The 17,593-nt window shown below is 42.1% G+C and overlaps 1 protein-coding gene across 10 annotated transcripts in view; it reads right to left on the reverse strand.

Annotated features, from left to right (window-relative positions):
* SLC6A6 (solute carrier family 6 member 6) overlaps positions 1-17,593 on the reverse strand; it is a 58,345-nt gene that overhangs the window by 27,352 nt on the left and 13,400 nt on the right. For 9 of the 10 annotated variants that reach the window (XM_050712715.1, XM_050712713.1, XM_035546600.2 and 6 more), the window contains 3 exons: positions 6,206-6,445; positions 5,398-5,532; positions 2,951-3,185 (listed from right to left, as the gene is read on the reverse strand). In XM_050712715.1, coding sequence (XP_050568672.1) covers positions 2,951-3,185; positions 5,398-5,532; positions 6,206-6,434 — 599 coding nt within the window. In that variant the 5' untranslated portion in view covers positions 6,435-6,445. Of the gene's footprint in view, positions 1-2,950; positions 3,186-5,397; positions 5,533-6,205; positions 6,446-12,759; positions 12,782-17,593 lie in introns of those variants that run through there. The other variant, XM_050712714.1, reaches the window with a different exon arrangement.

Below are 17,593 nucleotides of genomic sequence, written 5' to 3' on the forward strand. Positions count from 1 at the left end.
CAGACAGGACCTTTCATACCAGGAAAAGCAAAGCACCCTTTCACGCTGGACAGACAAGAATAACTAATGCTGAAGCAGGGAGAATATCAAACGGTTTTTAAAATTCTCAATTTGCCCCAAAGGCAGAGACAGCTGCCCTAGATTTTGCTTAATTTTTGTGTTGCTCCGTTCAGGATTACATGCCATTAGCATGTGATGGTCTTTCTTGGGATTTGGACGAATAAAGTCTGCTGATTACCCAATATTTATAAACACTTGGCCAGCACCAGACAATCAGAGGTTTTGTTCAGCTATAATTACCCCATAACACTTATCCTTTATGTATTAATACGGGTGTAAGCCTTTAAGGTTTGGGGCTTTAAAATGAAATCTTCAGAAATAAGACCTGAAGCATGTGATACCAAGAGGTAAGTCCCTGATACAAAGCCAGATTTGCTTAACCCCCTTTTATTGCTGCTCAGGCAAGCATGTGATTTGCACAGAACATTAATTCAAATGAACTGAAATGTCAGGCTGTACTATATGTCCAGCCAGGCTGAGAAGGACACGTGTTTTTCAACACGAAGAGTTTTAATGCATCAATGTGGTCAATTATATCTCTGCAGAGTTAGCCTTACAAAGCAGTTGTGATGAGGATACTCCATAAATCTCCCACAATAAAAATGGCATTGGGTTTCAGAAACCAAATACTCAACCCCCTGAATTAAATTGGAATTAATTGTGCCACAAAGCAGATGGGTATCTTCAGTTAAAGGCTATTTATTGACCTGTCCTTTTGATGCGGGTAGCTGGCTAGCAGGCAGCTGGCATTGTCTATGACAGCAAAGTACTCATAAAGTTCTTGAGATTATTTTTAATTTCAGGACCATAAAGAATAGTAGCATGGCTGGGGAAAAAATGCTTGTGCCATGTAAAATCTACGTTACTTTAATTACAGCACTGCTGCATGATCTCTGTCCTTACTTTAAGACACCAATAGTTGTTTATGCAGAGAGAACAGCTATTTTTAATACTTCTCTAAGTACCATGAGTCTTGATGGCAGCTTGGTCTGTTAAGGACAGTTCAGTCATGATGAAACAGTGAGCTATGGACAGTATGTCTGTATTAGTAGTAGTATGGAGCCAAACTCCTGCCTGGCACGAATCCAGGGAAGAGTTAAGTTCATGATGTTTAAAACTGCTATTTGAGGACAAAAGTTAAAGTGGCTGCAAAGTGCAAGGAGAGCTGCCTCCACGAGTGCTAATGGCTGAGCAACCTTTGCTCTGACTGTGCTAAAGAAACAGTGAGGGGACACGAATTTATGGAAGATGGAGGGAAGGGGAAAGCGTTGCAAGGACCAAAGATTTCTCCTCCAGCCTCAGGCACCTCCAGTCTGACTACACACATTAGGCTGTGCCCACAGGAGGATTTGGTTCAGCTTGCAGAGGAGTTTTGAGGACAGAAACTTGATTTATTTTAGAAGAAACTTAGCTAAAAGCTCTACACCAAATTTGCTCCCCAACCCACAAAGAAGCTGCCCTGACACAAGGCCCTCCACCATGTACCTGCCGCGTGGTTACCCAGACCTTTAAACACCCTATCAAAGCAGATCTCATTTGGATTCAGGCCCTCAGTCTCAGAGTCACTGTGGGAGAGTCCAAAGGAGTGAGAACTGCTTCCTCCTCTATCATAAATTGCCTTCAAGTTCCCCAAAATATCCAAATCTTTTCCAACTCGCTCCATACTTACAAGGGAGGAAATCACCTGAGAAATTATCAGTCGCTCAGCGTGGAAACACAGTGTTCATGGCATGGTGAAAACAACTGCTCTTACAACCTGCATCCTGTCACTCACACTGGTCACCAGTGCATTTCAACAAACAGCTCATCCAAGATCTTTCTGCACATCGTATTTTGGCTCTTGTTATACAAATTTTAGCCCAGTTCATAATAACTTTTTCTAAACCTAACACATGCCAAATATCTTTGGCATGAACATAATTCCTGCTGGAACTATTGGCTGAAGCTGCTTTTTAAAAATAGAGAAGTAGGTACAAGTTGATCAGGGAACCAGACTGGACTTTAAACATGCTGAAAGTCAGGTTGGTTAGAAACTTATTCTACACTTAATTGACCATTGCTACAAGCCAAGAAATAAAAAAGATTTTCTTCTTAAGCTATACGTAGATCCTTTGGATTTAAGTTCTCCTACAGGTGCCTTACTCTCCTGCTATGTTTTGACAACTACATAAACGCACAGAGATTTGAGGTTATGCCTGTTCAGAAATAGGTTGTGCAATATAATTTTAAACTTGAAAAATAAATGGAAATAAGAAGCTTAACCCTGACAAAATCCAGACAATCTAGTAAAATAGAATCTCCTCAGAGACTGCAGAGAAAAATGATGTAACGAAGATGACCTGAGAAACCTACAATACAGGACAATGTTCAACACCTCTGTCAGTTTTATTGATGAGGTCAATGCCTTGCATCTTTGTCAAACTGATAAGAGATATGTTACAGCTTCACAAAGTGCATTGCAAATGACAACAGCTGGGAAAGAGGAAGCCACAGAAGTGGTGATTTGTCACTGTTTCCATTGTAAATCCCTACTATCAGGGCATCTGAAGTGATTTGTTTCTATTCTCTTGCTGAATTTCGAGAAACCCAGGAAAAAAATAGAAAGGAACAAGATTTCCTCCAAACCAGAAACTGAACCGGGCTTTTAGGTCTCCCTGTACTCTCTAGGCCGAATGCAGTTACACTTCTAATGACTTCCTCCACTAATCCAAGACTTACCTGCCTGTCTCAGGATGTGAACTGATAACAAAGGGTGGTGAAACAAGTGACATCCGGAGCAATTTTCATCTCCTATCTAACATTCCCTATGGGACTTCTGCAAAATCTCAGGCATGACCTTTGGCATGCCACCAAAGCACCCCAAAGGTGCCGTGAAGATAGGGGTACTTACTCCCAGAACTCTGTGACAGGAGAGGTGAAGTTAGTGGCATTCAGTGATATCCAGAGTGTTTTGTTCTTCCTGAGAGTGTCTTCCACGCAGGTTGGCGTGTTCCACTTCTGGTGGCAGTGTGCCCACGGCAGGACACTCTGGAATGACTGGAACAGGTAGTAGAGTCCCCAGGCCAGGATCACAATGTAGTACACATTCAGAAGGGACACAATCACTATGGAAGCATAACCAATTCCTGGAGAGGGGGAGAAAAAAGAAATATGCACAGACGTGACAGCCACTCCTTCTTAGGATGCCTTGCGATTTCAAGTATCTGGTGCCATTGCTGTTTCCTGCCGTGTTGTGGACTTGTATCTCACTCCACCACATATCTGTTGGATACCGAACTCAATTCCATCACACGTAAGCACAGACCTGCCACTGCCTTTGACTAGTACTGGCGCTCAAGTTTGAGCTTCAGGCTACAGCTTGCTGAGATGAAGGGGAGGGCTGCAGGGTGTCTACCCATCTTTACGCTAACCCGGCTTTATTAGAAGGAAGTCAAGGCATCATACTTTGCTTATTTGGGAGCTACACCATCTCACACCTTGGGTACCTGCTTGGGCAACCCCACTCTCGACGCACTGTCCCCCCACGCAGCTTCCCTGGAGGCAGCTTGGCTGCTTATCGACAGGTTCAGCTCTGTGTATGTGAAAAAAAGGACAACTCTTGAATGTGTTAAAAAGGAAAATTCCAGAGCTATCAACATAAAAGCTGCTGTTTCTGCCCCAATTTCACTTGTGCAAAGGAAGCATGATATTTGTAGCTGTTATGGTTAATTAGATCAATGTTTAACTCTGCTATCAATATTTGACGATAAAAAATGTTCCCTGTTTGTTTTTAAAAGCAGGGTCACGGGCAGATAAGGCTGAGTCCTATACAATTTAGGGAGGTGGTGGAATGCTGTTCCGGTGAAGGCTTTAATTAAATACCACAACTGTATCTCTCCTGCCTTAGCAGTTAAGCCCCACTGGCAGATCCATACTACATGGAGCTAAGTCAGAAGCAGTCATTATTTTTGTTAATACAAAATGAAAGGACTCTGAAAAGTCTCATTTTCTGAAAATCTTTTAGTATATAGAATGTTAACCTCCAAAAAGTTTATGTAGCTTGCTACTTAGGAATATTGGGGGGAAGTTTTCCTTTAAAAACATTGAGCAGACTCTCAAGAGGGTGAAAAGCCCATAAGGTTCCCTTTAACATTATTCTGATAGCTATCCTAGCACCTGGTTACTTGCCTCATATTTTACAGTTTCAAACCTTACTGTAACAGGAGTCATTACCACCAGAGATTATCTTTATGACAGGTGAAAACAACCAGAGCAAGTGGTATTTATTCTATGCAGCTGCATTTCATTCAGGGTATACAGTTAGTCACATTATTAGAGTGACAATTTCTCTTTATAGATGCCTGAGAGATTGCTATTTAAACAAGGAACATTCTTTCCTCCTCCTCCAAAGAAAAGGTTTCATGAAAGTGGGAGGAGCAGGGAGAAAACGGAGCTAAAGCAGCATAATTATATCAAGTTCAGTAGCGTTCTGAGTATTAGGTGGGAGTGTGAGCCCTGGAGAAAACCCCTCCTGCTGCCTGGAGTGACGTAAGGGGAGAGAGAAATCTGTAACAGCAACAGTGGCAGAGCTAGAGACATTTCAGTGAGAAATCCTCACTCTTTCCAAATGGGATTTGTAAAAGAAGAGTGTCCCACTATTTAATGCAATTATTCCGTGTGGTTTTGCCTGTATTATCAGGCTGTTGAGGGTAATCTATACACAAGGCAGCATCCTCAGTAATTTTGCTAACCTGTCCATGATTTTTCATTCTAGTTAACTTTCAGAGTGGCATACACATAATTGCTGTGAGTTTTGAGTAATTCATTTGCTGGCAAAGGCCCTTGAATAACAGGAGACAAACACAACTGTTTGCCAGGACCAACTCAGTTATGAGGAAAGTCCTGTTCCTGAATCCTACACAAAATGCTGTGCAGGTTTTGGTTATATCAGTCATAGACAGATGACGTCAGTGATAAGCTTTCATATGGCAGAAGTATTTTGATTTCCTGACCAGAATAATATTTTGAAGACGCTTTCTCAAAAGGGCATGTAAAAGGCTCTAGCCTTCCAAAACAACAGATTCTCCAGTACCTATGAACCAAATGTGCAATTGCCTTTTTAAGGCATAATATGCATTTTCTTTCTTGCTTATTGGCAGTTCTGCCAGTTAACAAGATGATAGCATCAAAATCAATACCTCACTTTGTCCTTCAGACTCTCTGACTTCTACCTTTCCAGGAACCAATATCATACTTTCAATTACTACAGCAAATAGCTGAATGAATAGATATAAAGGGCATTGCACTGCTGTTATCAGAGGTGTGTTTAAGTAGTAAGGGACAATGAAAGGTACTAACCAGTGAAAATAGGGCAGATCTTTTCCCAGCATGTAATTCCACCTTCAGAGGTATACTGTCCTAGCACCACCTCCAGGAAAAACACGGGAAGACCTCCCCCAAACAGGAAAATGAAATAAGGTATAAGAAATGCACCTGTTGAGAAAACATAATAGTACAAAATTGAGACGAAGTGAGTGACTCTACACAAGATAGCTTTAAAAACGTGTTAACAGACATACAGAAACAAAGACACATATATGCTACTTTAATATCAGTATTCAATAATCTTAATTTGGAGGTACTTTTTCTCATATTCAAACACTTTAAGTGAAGTGGATAAACACAAATGAAAGGGCATTGTCTTACCTTTTTAAGATGAAAATCTGTAATAACAATGGGGTTAGGAACACAACAATTTCACGTGACTCAGAATGCTCTTATTCTGAAATCCAACAGAAACCATTGTTTGATGCTTTGTCTTATTATTAACTTAGAGTAACTCCCTTTGAGTTACTCCGGTTTTGCAGTGCATGACTTGGGCTACTGGTCTATAATAATACTGTATCTTTTGGTTAAAGCTTAGACTCAATTATACCAGAATAAAAGAACATAAAAGGTTCAGTAGTATAAAATTTTAAATTGCTGTTGTTGTTTTTCCATAGCTAAGTTTTAACAGAAGCTATTAAGTAATAAAATGATCTCTCCCAAATACTGGTGAAAAAGGCAGAAAACAGGTGATTACTTTTTAAAAAAACTGAATGAAGGCACTGGAAACAGTAAGTATGTGGCAGAGAGACTGACGTATGAGAAGGAAATAAAGACTCACCTCCGCCATTTTTGTAGCAGAGATACGGGAACCGCCAGACATTGCCTAAACCAATAAATCCACCAGCCACGGACAGCAGAAAGTCAATCTTGCTCGCCCACTTCTCCCGCTGGGGCGGCTTTCCTTCTGCCTCGTCCTCAGGCCGTGTCCCTGGGCTCTTGCCAGGGGAAGGTTTGAGGATGTCCTTGTGGAAATCTTTCAAACACTGAAGCTTTTCCTTTGTTGCCATATTTCTGCTTTCTGCATTAAAAAAAAAAAGAAAAAAAGAAAAAAAGGTGGGTTTATTAAACAGTCTTTACTGGTAATGCTCTCTAACACTGCAAGAACTATTTAACAAAACTCAGTTCCATAAAAGACAGTGCTGTTTATCAAACTGAGATATGAAAATACATATGCTGCCTTCGCTGACCAGGGCAGACAAACCACCACTGGACTCTGTGGTCACCTCCTTGCTGTCAGTGCAATGCAGCGGTCAGCAATGGTTTGATGCTGCTGCCTATCCGCTGGCCACAGACAAAAGGTACATTGACACTGCACACTGTGTCGGCGAGAGGGCTTACTGAGCCTTGACTCTATTACAGATTCTGTCTGCAACACAGGGAAATGTCTCAGGCTGTTTCCATGCCCATAACAAGGTACAAATCACTGCGCCTGATTCTTTCTCAAGAGTTGAAGTGAGATACAGCAGAACAGTACATCACACATTTTCAGATAAAACCATTTTTGTCTGTTTCCCAACAACAATGAACCATCCTACATCATTTATTGCCTGTGATTTCCTTTCCCTGTAGTATTGTAAACCTTTCAGAAAACTATACATTCATAAAAACTGGAATGGAAAGTCATTTGTCCTAATCAACCTGCAGCAGCTGAAGGAATCTTTTCAGTTTATTCCATTTTCATAACTGTACTGTTTTCCCTTGACATCAATAAATGGACAAAAATAAACCTCTAGATTCAATTATTGCACCTATGCAATTGAACAGTTTGCCATGAATAATTGCTCCTTAGTTAATTAAAAATCCAGCAGCATGAGTCACCTGATGCAAAACCCAAACCATATTAAACCTTAGCTTGCTTTATAATTTTTATATATAATGTACAAAAAACATAGACTGTGTAAAATAATAACAGCTAGAATTATTACATCTAACAAGTGTCTTTTTATGTGGATTGCCTAATGAAAACAATTTAGGAACAGCTAGTAGTCTTTATGTTAAAGCAGAACTCAGGCATATAAAGCTAATTAATTCCTCATATAACTCAAGTGACTTCAGCTGGATCTGACAAGGTATTTTTGCATGGTATTTTGATGCTGAAGAACATGTGAAATCTTCACCAGATCCAGGCAAACCAGCAAGTTTATTCCAGACCACAGCCATTCCCTGCTTGTACATGTCATTATGGGTGCAGTCATAAAAAATCATGCCTCAGATTATCCCAGTTGATAGCTGCAAGCCTCCTACCTCCTTGCTGTTTTTGATCTCTAACCTGATTTAGCTTGTGGCAGTGACCTGAAACCTGAGTTGACATTAGCTCTGCAGGAAGTTTTTAATCCAAACATGATTCTGAGATAGATATGCATCACTGTACCCGTAAATCTTTCCATCCACCATGGAAAGATTCAGAAGGCTAACATTTTGGCAAACCACAGAAGCTTGATATTTGCCCTCCTGATATATTCGTGGCCTTTGCAAAGGAGTTACTGCGACAGCAGTTGCTATCAGGCCATGATCTGATCATGAAGGAACTTTAATCTTCCCGGTGCTAATCATTATGACTTTCTACCTTTTTTTTTTTTTTAAAAAAAAAAAAAAGGGCCACTGCTGACTGCGCAGAGGTGTTACAGGCAACTGCAATACCTCCCAGTCAACAGCAGAGAGAGCTCACAGAAGGAGAAAGTTAATCAGAGGGTGGTGGGTCCCCATCACCCACTGTAGGGGTGTGGGGCAGGACACTTACTCCTCTGAAACATCTCCTGCTAACTGCTGTTAAGAGACGTGGTATGAGACCAGCTAGTGTAGTGACTGAATGAAAGTGGTAAGGCCAGCTCTGCAAGAGCCTTTAAGTACCTACCTCCTTTGGGGAATTAACCCACAATTGCTAACTTGTGCTTCTAGTAGTGTGCATGGAGATTGAAGCAGGTGCCTCTGGGAGGTATTCGCAACAGCTTTATCCTCCCTGGGACACTGGCATCTCACTACATGCCCCAGACAGGTACCACCCTGCACCATCCATCCATTTTCTCCCACAGCCATCGCTTGTAGGAGAAAAAAAAAAAAAAGTGTAAGTACTTCTCTTTAAAGAGGTATCTACAAGGTGACTGACATCCTGCTCCCAATGCAACCTTAACATGGGGAAGGCCTGATTTCACTTTCTTTTGCTATTTGTGCTGCTCAAATCCCTATCTTTCATCTTGCAGGAGAATGTCATAACCATCAGGCAACAGGCTATTCTGGGCTCAGGAATGGAGGGCATTCGGACGGTCTCTCATGGAAGTTGTTCTTCACAGGGGTTACCGAAACACTCATCAGCAGGGGAAGGAAGGGTGCAAAAGAGGGCACAACTCACATCTAGCGCTTAGAGCACTCTCTGTTTTTTCATTTATTTGGTGAACTGCTGGGACAGCCATAAACTTGCTTATCAGAGCGCAGAGATACATACATTTATAGAACCCTGCAGGATTAAGGTTTGAAACAGGAGCTTAACTGCTCCCCATGGGGACTGCTACTGGAAATACCCCGAAACAGAGCACTGGGTACGTGGAGAACCTGTACATCAAAAAACCAAGGGGAACTACAGACATTAGCTGCCTCCAAAACTGCTCCAGGACTGCAATTTTTTGCAATCTACTTTTATCCTGCAACACAGAGTTCTTTCTTCATTTTTTGCCGGCTCTAATCTTTTTCACTGCAGATTGACTTTGACCCAGGTGTTACTTGGTGCTACCCAGAATGTGCAATTTTTCACATTCTGTGTACCCTAATTCTCCCTGGGACAAGCCGATCACCCTGTGGTTTGTCCTAATTACCTGCACACCACGTGTGAGCTGGTGCCTTCCCAGACGCCTACTTTGTAACAGCGTGGGACTGCATTTTAAAAAGGGATTTCTAATTTGTCTTATGACACCCCAAATTAATGGATATGCTTGAAAACCTAATTACTGCATGTAAATTTTGTTCCAAGCTTAGCTGGCATGCGAAGACAGAACGTGATCCCTCTCTTAGCATGCAAATGACACATCCTCAAGCCTACACTTGCTTCTGGGGTCAGTGCTTCACCCGATGAGTGCCAGGAGATGGACCAACACGATTTTGTTGCAAGTCACTAGCTCTAGATAGTGGGCCACAGTACAGTAGCGATCTAACACCTGCACAAAATTAGTAACAGCCCAGCTTCGCTGTGTATCTCCAATCTAGTCTTGCTAAACCCCTGATTGTGTTTCGAGGGCCGGCAGCTGTGGCTGGCAGGCACGTACCGTCGACCAGTACCATAGGAATTGACGCTAAGCGGCCACCTGGGACTGCAGTCCCAGCCCATGTCACGTTCAAGGGATGTCAGATTTATCCCCCTTTGCTGCCAACCATTGGTGTCCACCCAGACGTTCCCAATTACAGGAACTGTCTACAAAGGCTGCAAGGGTGGGGGGTACGGGCGATTCTCCTTGGCAAAGAAAAGCCAAGAAAATCAAGTTTGTTTAGTGAAAGGCATTGTCTTTTTCCTTAATGGGGTTGGAGTTTCATTTCCTTTAGTTATGTCCCACTGGGTGAGGTTAAAATGGCTCTTAAGGGAAATAGTCTGACAGAGATGCTGAAACAATATGTTGTCACCGCCCAGGTCAGAACCAGAGAATAATAGGTTATTTTTACTGTATCACTTAGTGGGGATGGTATCCGAGATCTAAGTCCATCTGATTCCCCCAAGGAAATATATTGTAAGAAAATGCTCTTACAACCACATAGTCCAAAAGGAGTGATCCAAGTCTGGGGCGCATGTCTGCCTCCCGGAGACACACGGCTGCCTCCAGGAGACACGTCTGCCTGTGAGAGTACCCTCTCCAGGAAGCTTCGGATGGCCCCAGGAAGCTCTGGCTTCATCTGATGAACTTAATATGGATAAATAAAAAGCAGCAGTCAAGCCTGCCCTTTGCAGCGTGCTACTAGGCTGAGTGCAGCTGAACAGCTACAGCCTGACCCAAAAGCAAGGGGAGAAAGGGTCCGGATTGAGCCAGGCCCAGAATCTGCTCTCATTTACCCTGGTACAAACCCTAATTAACTGAGGATGAAGTTATTGATAGTCAAACTGATGCTGGTAAAATGTGGAAAAATACAACAAGGGAGCCAGCGTGGCCTCATTGCGTGTCTCAAGCATCTGCTTGAGGTACAAGGGCTCCTCTCCTTCTGCAGAACCACGTGTCTGTCCTGTGTGCCTGGCACATGAATTTCCTCACGCAGAGCACCCCCTGTGACAACCCAAACTGTCCTGCTGCCCTCCATGACATTCCCTGGTGGGGAGCTGAAAATACCAAAAGATTAGCCATAAGCAGAGAGGTTTCACAGCTAACCCAGCTTGGGTCATCTCCTGTGACACAACTATCGTATCTGTGCACGTACAGCCTGCACCTCAGATAACCCATACCCTTTAAAAAACACTGGCATTGAAATGTAATCCTTCATAACATGCAAAAACTGAGGGGTAGGGGAAGGGGGAGGCGCTGGGCAGAGGCCTGAGATGATGAGATGCAGATGGGGGAAGGCCACCAGTGCGGACAGTTGTCCAGACTGACATAACTCACATTACTGCTGAACCGCTGACTTTTTTTTGATAGACAACCCATGGATTACACATCTGAAAATACACTGTTCAATTTCTGCTCTGGAATTACAGTTATGATCCACTCCTGGCTTCTTATAGCCAGAGACAGGAGACCAACGTAGGGTAACACCTTCCAGGAGGAGCCCCAGGGACAAATTCATCGCAGATGTTACCTCACTCAATGTTACCTCACTCAATAATCTTAAAAATCAAGTCTTAAAAAAGTGGTTTTCCAAACCCTGATGGATACACAGAAATCAAAGTCTGCCTGTACACACAGATAGACATATGTAAATATTTGTGCATGCTAAAATGCATGTCCTGTCTTGTATCTGAAGATCATAAACCACAGAAAAGGAGCTACTTCTTTTTTGGTCACTGCATGTAAACTTTGACCAGGAATTGGACACACTGAATTTGTGACTAGAATCGTAACTGAACATTTGTTTTATAGCTTCTTCTTCCATTACAAAACTAAAAGCAAAGTACATACTCAGAGTGTCTCTGGCCTTAATGGGAATTCTGCCTGAGGAATGACTGCGCATCTGTACTGCTGATTTTCTGGACTATTCTTGCACCATGATGTGCACCACCACTGCTTTTGCTTTCAAGGATCCTTTTCTACTAAGTTCAGCCTGTGCGGAGGACTCTGTATCTTGAGCTTCTCCTTGGCTTTGTCACAAAGTCGCAATGGCTTTTGAAGGACATCTGTTTATCACATTGTAATTAATTTTTCCAACTCTGCTTAAGCTCACTACCTCTTTAAAAATTATCATCTCTTTTATTTTTCTGCCATTTTTTTTCTTTCATATCTTGCAAAACAAAATCAACCTCCCTTTAAAATACAGATTTTCTAGATCTGTTGGTTGGTGCCTTTTTTTTTTTCTTTTTTTTTTCTTTGAGTTTCATATTCATATTCATGACTATTTCAAAATCAGCTACACTAGTTGCTGGATCAGAGGAATTGCTTTTCGAAAAAGCAGCTTCAACTCTCACTGAAAGCTATGGAAAACCTGGTATTGATTTCAACAGTAGTAGGATCAGGTCCCAAATAAAACTGCATTTATTGTATTTGGCTCATTTCCTAGGATTACTTGGAACTTCGAAAGCTGTAATTCTTTATGTTGACAGCTTTCCCTCCCTCAAGGAGCAGTGCGGTTAAGCCAATCAATACATGATTAAAATAAACAGCCCCTTGATCAAACTTATGGCTTTAGTGCAAGTCTTTCTGATCTGCAGAAGAAAAACCCCTTATGTTTGGCAGCCCTTGAGGCCACATCAGTATCCAAAGAGCACCTGACTTCCTTTATTGTCCTTAACTCATGTCCCAGTTCCTTCTGCTTCATCGAACAAAATATCGAAGTCTTCTGAAAAATAATATCCCTTCTTTTATGGCATATACCAACTCTCTTCTTAACAATGCCTGAACTCCCATCTAACACATTCTCTTTGTATTTAATGGACCCCTTTTTTTCCCTGGGTGTGTGTATTTATTTAAACTTCTATCCATTTGTCCTTTCTTCTTTCTCAGTTTTCTCTCCAACTTTTGCCATCTCCCTTCTCACCATTTTTTAGTGTTCTAAGATTGACTGGAAAATCTGCTGCTAAAAATGTTCTCGGAGGAAAATGTACTCCTTCATAAAGCTACAGTCTATTCTGAAAGGAAAGCCCAGGGCTTAATGCAATTTCTTTTTCATCAGTTGTGGTCTGGACAAAAGGTATCTTTTTTTCCCACATACTTTTTTCTCTGTGGTGTTTCCACTCAGGTTCTTCGAATGCCTCAGATAGGTACCATGTTACAGCTCAGAGCTGGTATGAAATCCTGAATCTTTGCTCAGATTTCAGCAGCAGAAAATTTGCAGTCATGTAATACTCTAGATGCTCATTTTGTTATACTTGTTCATCTGAAAAAATAAAACAGTTACAATCAGCCCAGGAGATGTGCCCAATGGGAGGAAATTAAAAACTCCCCTCCTGTTGTGTGGGGTGGAAAGGAGAATGATGATCCACTGTAGTCACACCTCAGTGGGTTCCAGTGGGAACACGATCCTGTTCCTAAACAGTAGGGCTGAGGTGAAGGTGATGCTTCCCAGCCTCAGAGTGATGGAGAACAGAGCCCGATTCTCCAGGGAGAGGTCCCAGGGCAGCCCTGGCCCCCACAGAGGTCAGCGAGGAAGAGATAGGGATGCAGCAAAGCAGAGGACTGGCACGCTGCATCACGCTGGTCACAACTCCACCCTACTGAAATTTTTCAGTGGACATGGTGTCTCCTGTATCCAAGTGAGAAACCAAGTGTCCTGCACCAGAAAGCTGCTGTCCTCCTGCTCTGCCCCACCCTTACAGACAAAAGCCCAAGGGCAACTCTTGCAAAAAGGACCACAGAGAAAGAGAGGAAGAAAGCAAGGGTTGGCGGAGGGAGAAAGAATGAATGGAAAGTGCTCATCCCTGGTACACCGTACTGGCAATTACGTGCGGGAGAACATCCAGTTACCACTTGGTTTTGTTCACATGAAGCCAACTGCTGACCTAATTTAATGCCTCCGGGTGCCAGCTAACAGCCTCCTGACTGTCAGTAGGCTGCAATGGAGCACCAGCTCCCCGCTGCTTTCCCTGCGTACTCTCTCTGCTTTACCAGCTATCCTGTTGTCAAAGTGAAAAAAACATTAATTCGCTGCATGATACTACCTCTCGAAGCCTTCATCTTTAAGAGAGGGCTCTTAACAAAATGCAGGAGTGTATTCAAGTGATGGGGCAAAGTGATGGATTTCCAAGTGAGACGGGCATTGTCAAAGGTGACTCAATGAGCTGTGCACATCCTCACCTTTTCAACCAGCTTGCATCTTGCAGTTATCCAACTTTTGACTAAAGGAACAAGCATTTTTGTATCTTATTTTTGATTCTAAAGGTCTGCTGCTCAGTGGACTGCAATTCTCAAGTCTCGGTGTCAATTAAACCAGTTCTACTGCCCCTAATGAACCACATCAGCAACTACGAAAAGACATCTCACATCCTGCTATAAAAAAAGACAAAAATCTTAAAGCTCACAAAACTTATGAACTTGAATAGTCAGTGTTGTGTGCTGCGCCTATTGAATTTTTTGCATGTGGTTAATAATGTATTGATTCTATGTGACACATCTGCAAGGCACTTACAGCGCATGTTAATGTCTGGGAGCCTTCTCTGTGCTATGATAACAGAGCCGTGCCTCAGTGCATGGTAGAGAAACAATAAAGTAGCCATTGAATGAAGCAAATGAGAAACTAATTGTATGAATTCATTATTTCAAAGTGTTTTTTTTTTCTTTTTTCTTGGGAATAAATCATTCCAGCCTCACCTGTTCTTTTTTCTTTTTTTTTCTTTTTAATTACTAAATTTAGTCCTAAATTTACTGAGTTTACCAATGCTAGTGTTCAGTGAGTTTTCTTAAGCAATCTTCTGAAGATTGCCGTGCTTTTTCAGTATACTTTCTAAATAGGAAGAAAACAGACATATATACAGGAGTACATGCTTTTGGAAAAACAAGCCAAGTTTTCCATACCCGCTAAAGGCTTTGATCTGCTTTGTAACCAGGCTGTTGCCATATCTGCCTAGGACACGTCAATACAAAGACAGAGCTGCTTTTTTATTGTTTCTGTCCATTCATCTCAATTTAAACAAAAACCAAGGGCAGAACTCTATCCCACCTGCAGCAGCTGTTAAAACAGCTCATACAGCACCTTGTTCTCACAAATCTAGATGCCAGCACCATCAGTGGGGGAGAAGAAACCTCCTTCTTCTTCTTTGCTCCTGTACCCCATCTGCACAATACCTGATTTTTCAGCTTTTTTTCTAGAGTACATTAATGAAAGGAAGAGCTGTGTGCAACACAGTGCTGTGGGTGGAAAATGGCGGGCCGGCTTGTAGCAGGAACACAGCCATTACACGCATGCGATCCATGGTGCTAGGCCCACCACAGGCCTGTAAAGCCTGATGAGGTTACAAAGCCCTGAGGACAGAGCCACGAGCTCTAAAACTTTATGATAAGAGTGAGCTACTTTTGATTTCGGTCTTGATTTCTGTGCTGGCAGCAATTATCAGAAAAAACATGAGACAGTGACAAAAAAACAGCTGAAGACTTTGGCACAGGCTGAGGGGGAGCCGCGGTACTCAGGTGGCTGTGGTGCCCAACCTGAGCACCACCGCACACAGGCATCAGCTGTAAGAGATTTCCTAAGCACGCCAAGGTTTAATTCATTGTTGTTGTTTTTCTTCCCTTCAAGGAAAAAAAAATGGAACAGAAACTTTAAGCACATGAAGTTTCACACAGGAAATGAATCTGAAACTACTGATACAGCAGACCAAACAAGAGAGCGGGGGATTTCTGTGGAGGATATGCTAAAAGCAGAAGTGACAAAGCTGATCAACGAGCTCACAGAGTGAACACAAATTTGCAAAACAGGTCCGTGAACTGGTGACTTTCACAAAAAAAAAAAAAAAAAAAGCAAAGCTGTGTAGACATTGTGGTGTTTATTTGTTTTTGTGCAGCTGGTGTCAGGTGCTTGCTTGCAAGGCTAGATGCTGGCATTTTTTTTGTGGAATCCCAGAACAGCCTTGGCATGGTCTCCAGCCATAGCTCCGTCCCCTGAAGGCAGCCAGCAGCCCCCACACCATGGCTGTGCTCATGGAGGGGATGTCAGGAGGGAGATCACTAGCTCCTATAGGCTTTTCAACCTCTCATTGGGCATGATTTCATCAAAAATCACAAATTCTTGATCGTTCCCCATCTATTTTGAAGGTCTCAGTTTGAAGTAAGACTTTTTGTATTGATCACTGAACCAATATGCTTGGAAACATCACATGATTGGGCTGAATTCCAATCTGAGGTGTATTTTCAGCTCTGCTTAGCCACAGATGCCCTTTGACATCAGTACAGAGAGCTGCGATCATTTTTATGTCAAGAGATATGAAAACCAGACAGCACCAGAACAAATACTCCACTTCTCTAAGGAAAAGAACGTATAAACCACTTCTGCATACCATGGGCTGCAAAGTGCTGAGCCCACACCAAGCACAAACAACATCCTGATCCCACACACTACTTGGACAAAAGCCCCACTGAATTCACACTGGCATTGCTGCCCCTGCAAGGAATTTCGTAAGAGCAAGGCTGACTCCAGTATGAAATGAGTATCTGCAGTCCTACCTTCCTAGCAGTGCCACTCCCGCGGGCTACAGGTACTTGCTTTTCTGCTGGCTTTTGCAGGTAAGCATCCCCAAATATACCATGACATTATATGAACATCATGAGCAGTTTTCTCTCTTATCTTTTCAAACAAATACCAGCTGATGGCTTTCATTGCAGGTTGCTTTTATAGTCCTAACCTGACTACTGTAAACTTACCCTACTCCTGTTTACCAGTTCAGACACAGTTCATAAAGCCAAACCATCGAGGATGAATACTTTCTTAGTGCAATTTCATGTAAGTGAATATGCTTACAACTAGATATGAATGTGGCATGTTAACCTTTAATATCCGAAGCTGTTTTCAACATGACTACAATTGTTTTTCATGACTTTTTTTTTTTTTTCATGTGCAAAACAGCTATAAATAGACAGGTGGAAAACTGTTTGCAGTTCCAGCATAAATGATGGGTACGTGACGAACAGCTGAGAGAGCCATAAAAACACTCCATATGTAAACTGATGATAGAAAGCAAGAGAACTTCCTTCAGTTTACCTGTCTAGATTTTTGTAACCAGGTAAGAGCTATGTGAAATTCTGACAGTTTTGTAGAAGCAGAAACTCAGGTGATTCACTCACATGTATCACTTTATGTTCCTCATGTGAGTATCATCCTGTCTATTGAGTTGGCTTTGCAATCTGTAGTTTGCGTACTGCAGGAAGAGTGGAAGTGAAAGAATCCCGAACCCCACTGAGTAACTAACAGTATCTTATGCTACTATAGTCCCTCTACATGGCACAACACCTTTTTCACATTTGAAAGAGCAACCCGCTACATCATTTAAAGGAGGATCTGTACAGGGAGAGAGAATTGATGTAGTCACAAAAGAGGGAAGGCAGCAATCACAAGAAAAAGTATATGAAAGCAAGTCTGTCCTGTTAAATCTTGGTGTCCAAATCCTGCCTTGCATAACAAGGGACAAAAAATGCTTTTGATTGCTCATATTCAGTCTTTCTTCCATCCACTAAGGTAACCCCATTTGTCAGCTTTATTTTTGACAGAGCCTGATGGGAAATAGGTTGTTTGCATAAGCAACATACTTCTTGCTGATAAAGATACAGAGAAAACCAAATTATCTGGTTAAGTTATATGGAAAGAGCAACCTTATAAAACTATTCCCATATTTCTTTTTCCTACCAACTGGCGGTCTCTTACATTTTTTTAGGTAGAAACTAGATCAGTGTTGAAAATTCCCTAGAACAGATATGATGAATCTCAGCATGCTTTTGCTTTCTTTAAGCACTGTTAAAATAACATTATTCTGACAAAAGGCATTTTTTGCTTGCGTCTGGACCAACACATGAGAATTTGCTGTCCTGTAGAGCTCACAGACGTCCCTCTGCACATCCCC

This window comes from Cygnus atratus, chromosome 10 (assembly GCF_013377495.2).
Source record: "Cygnus atratus isolate AKBS03 ecotype Queensland, Australia chromosome 10, CAtr_DNAZoo_HiC_assembly, whole genome shotgun sequence".
Taxonomy (NCBI): Eukaryota; Metazoa; Chordata; class Aves; order Anseriformes; family Anatidae; genus Cygnus; species Cygnus atratus.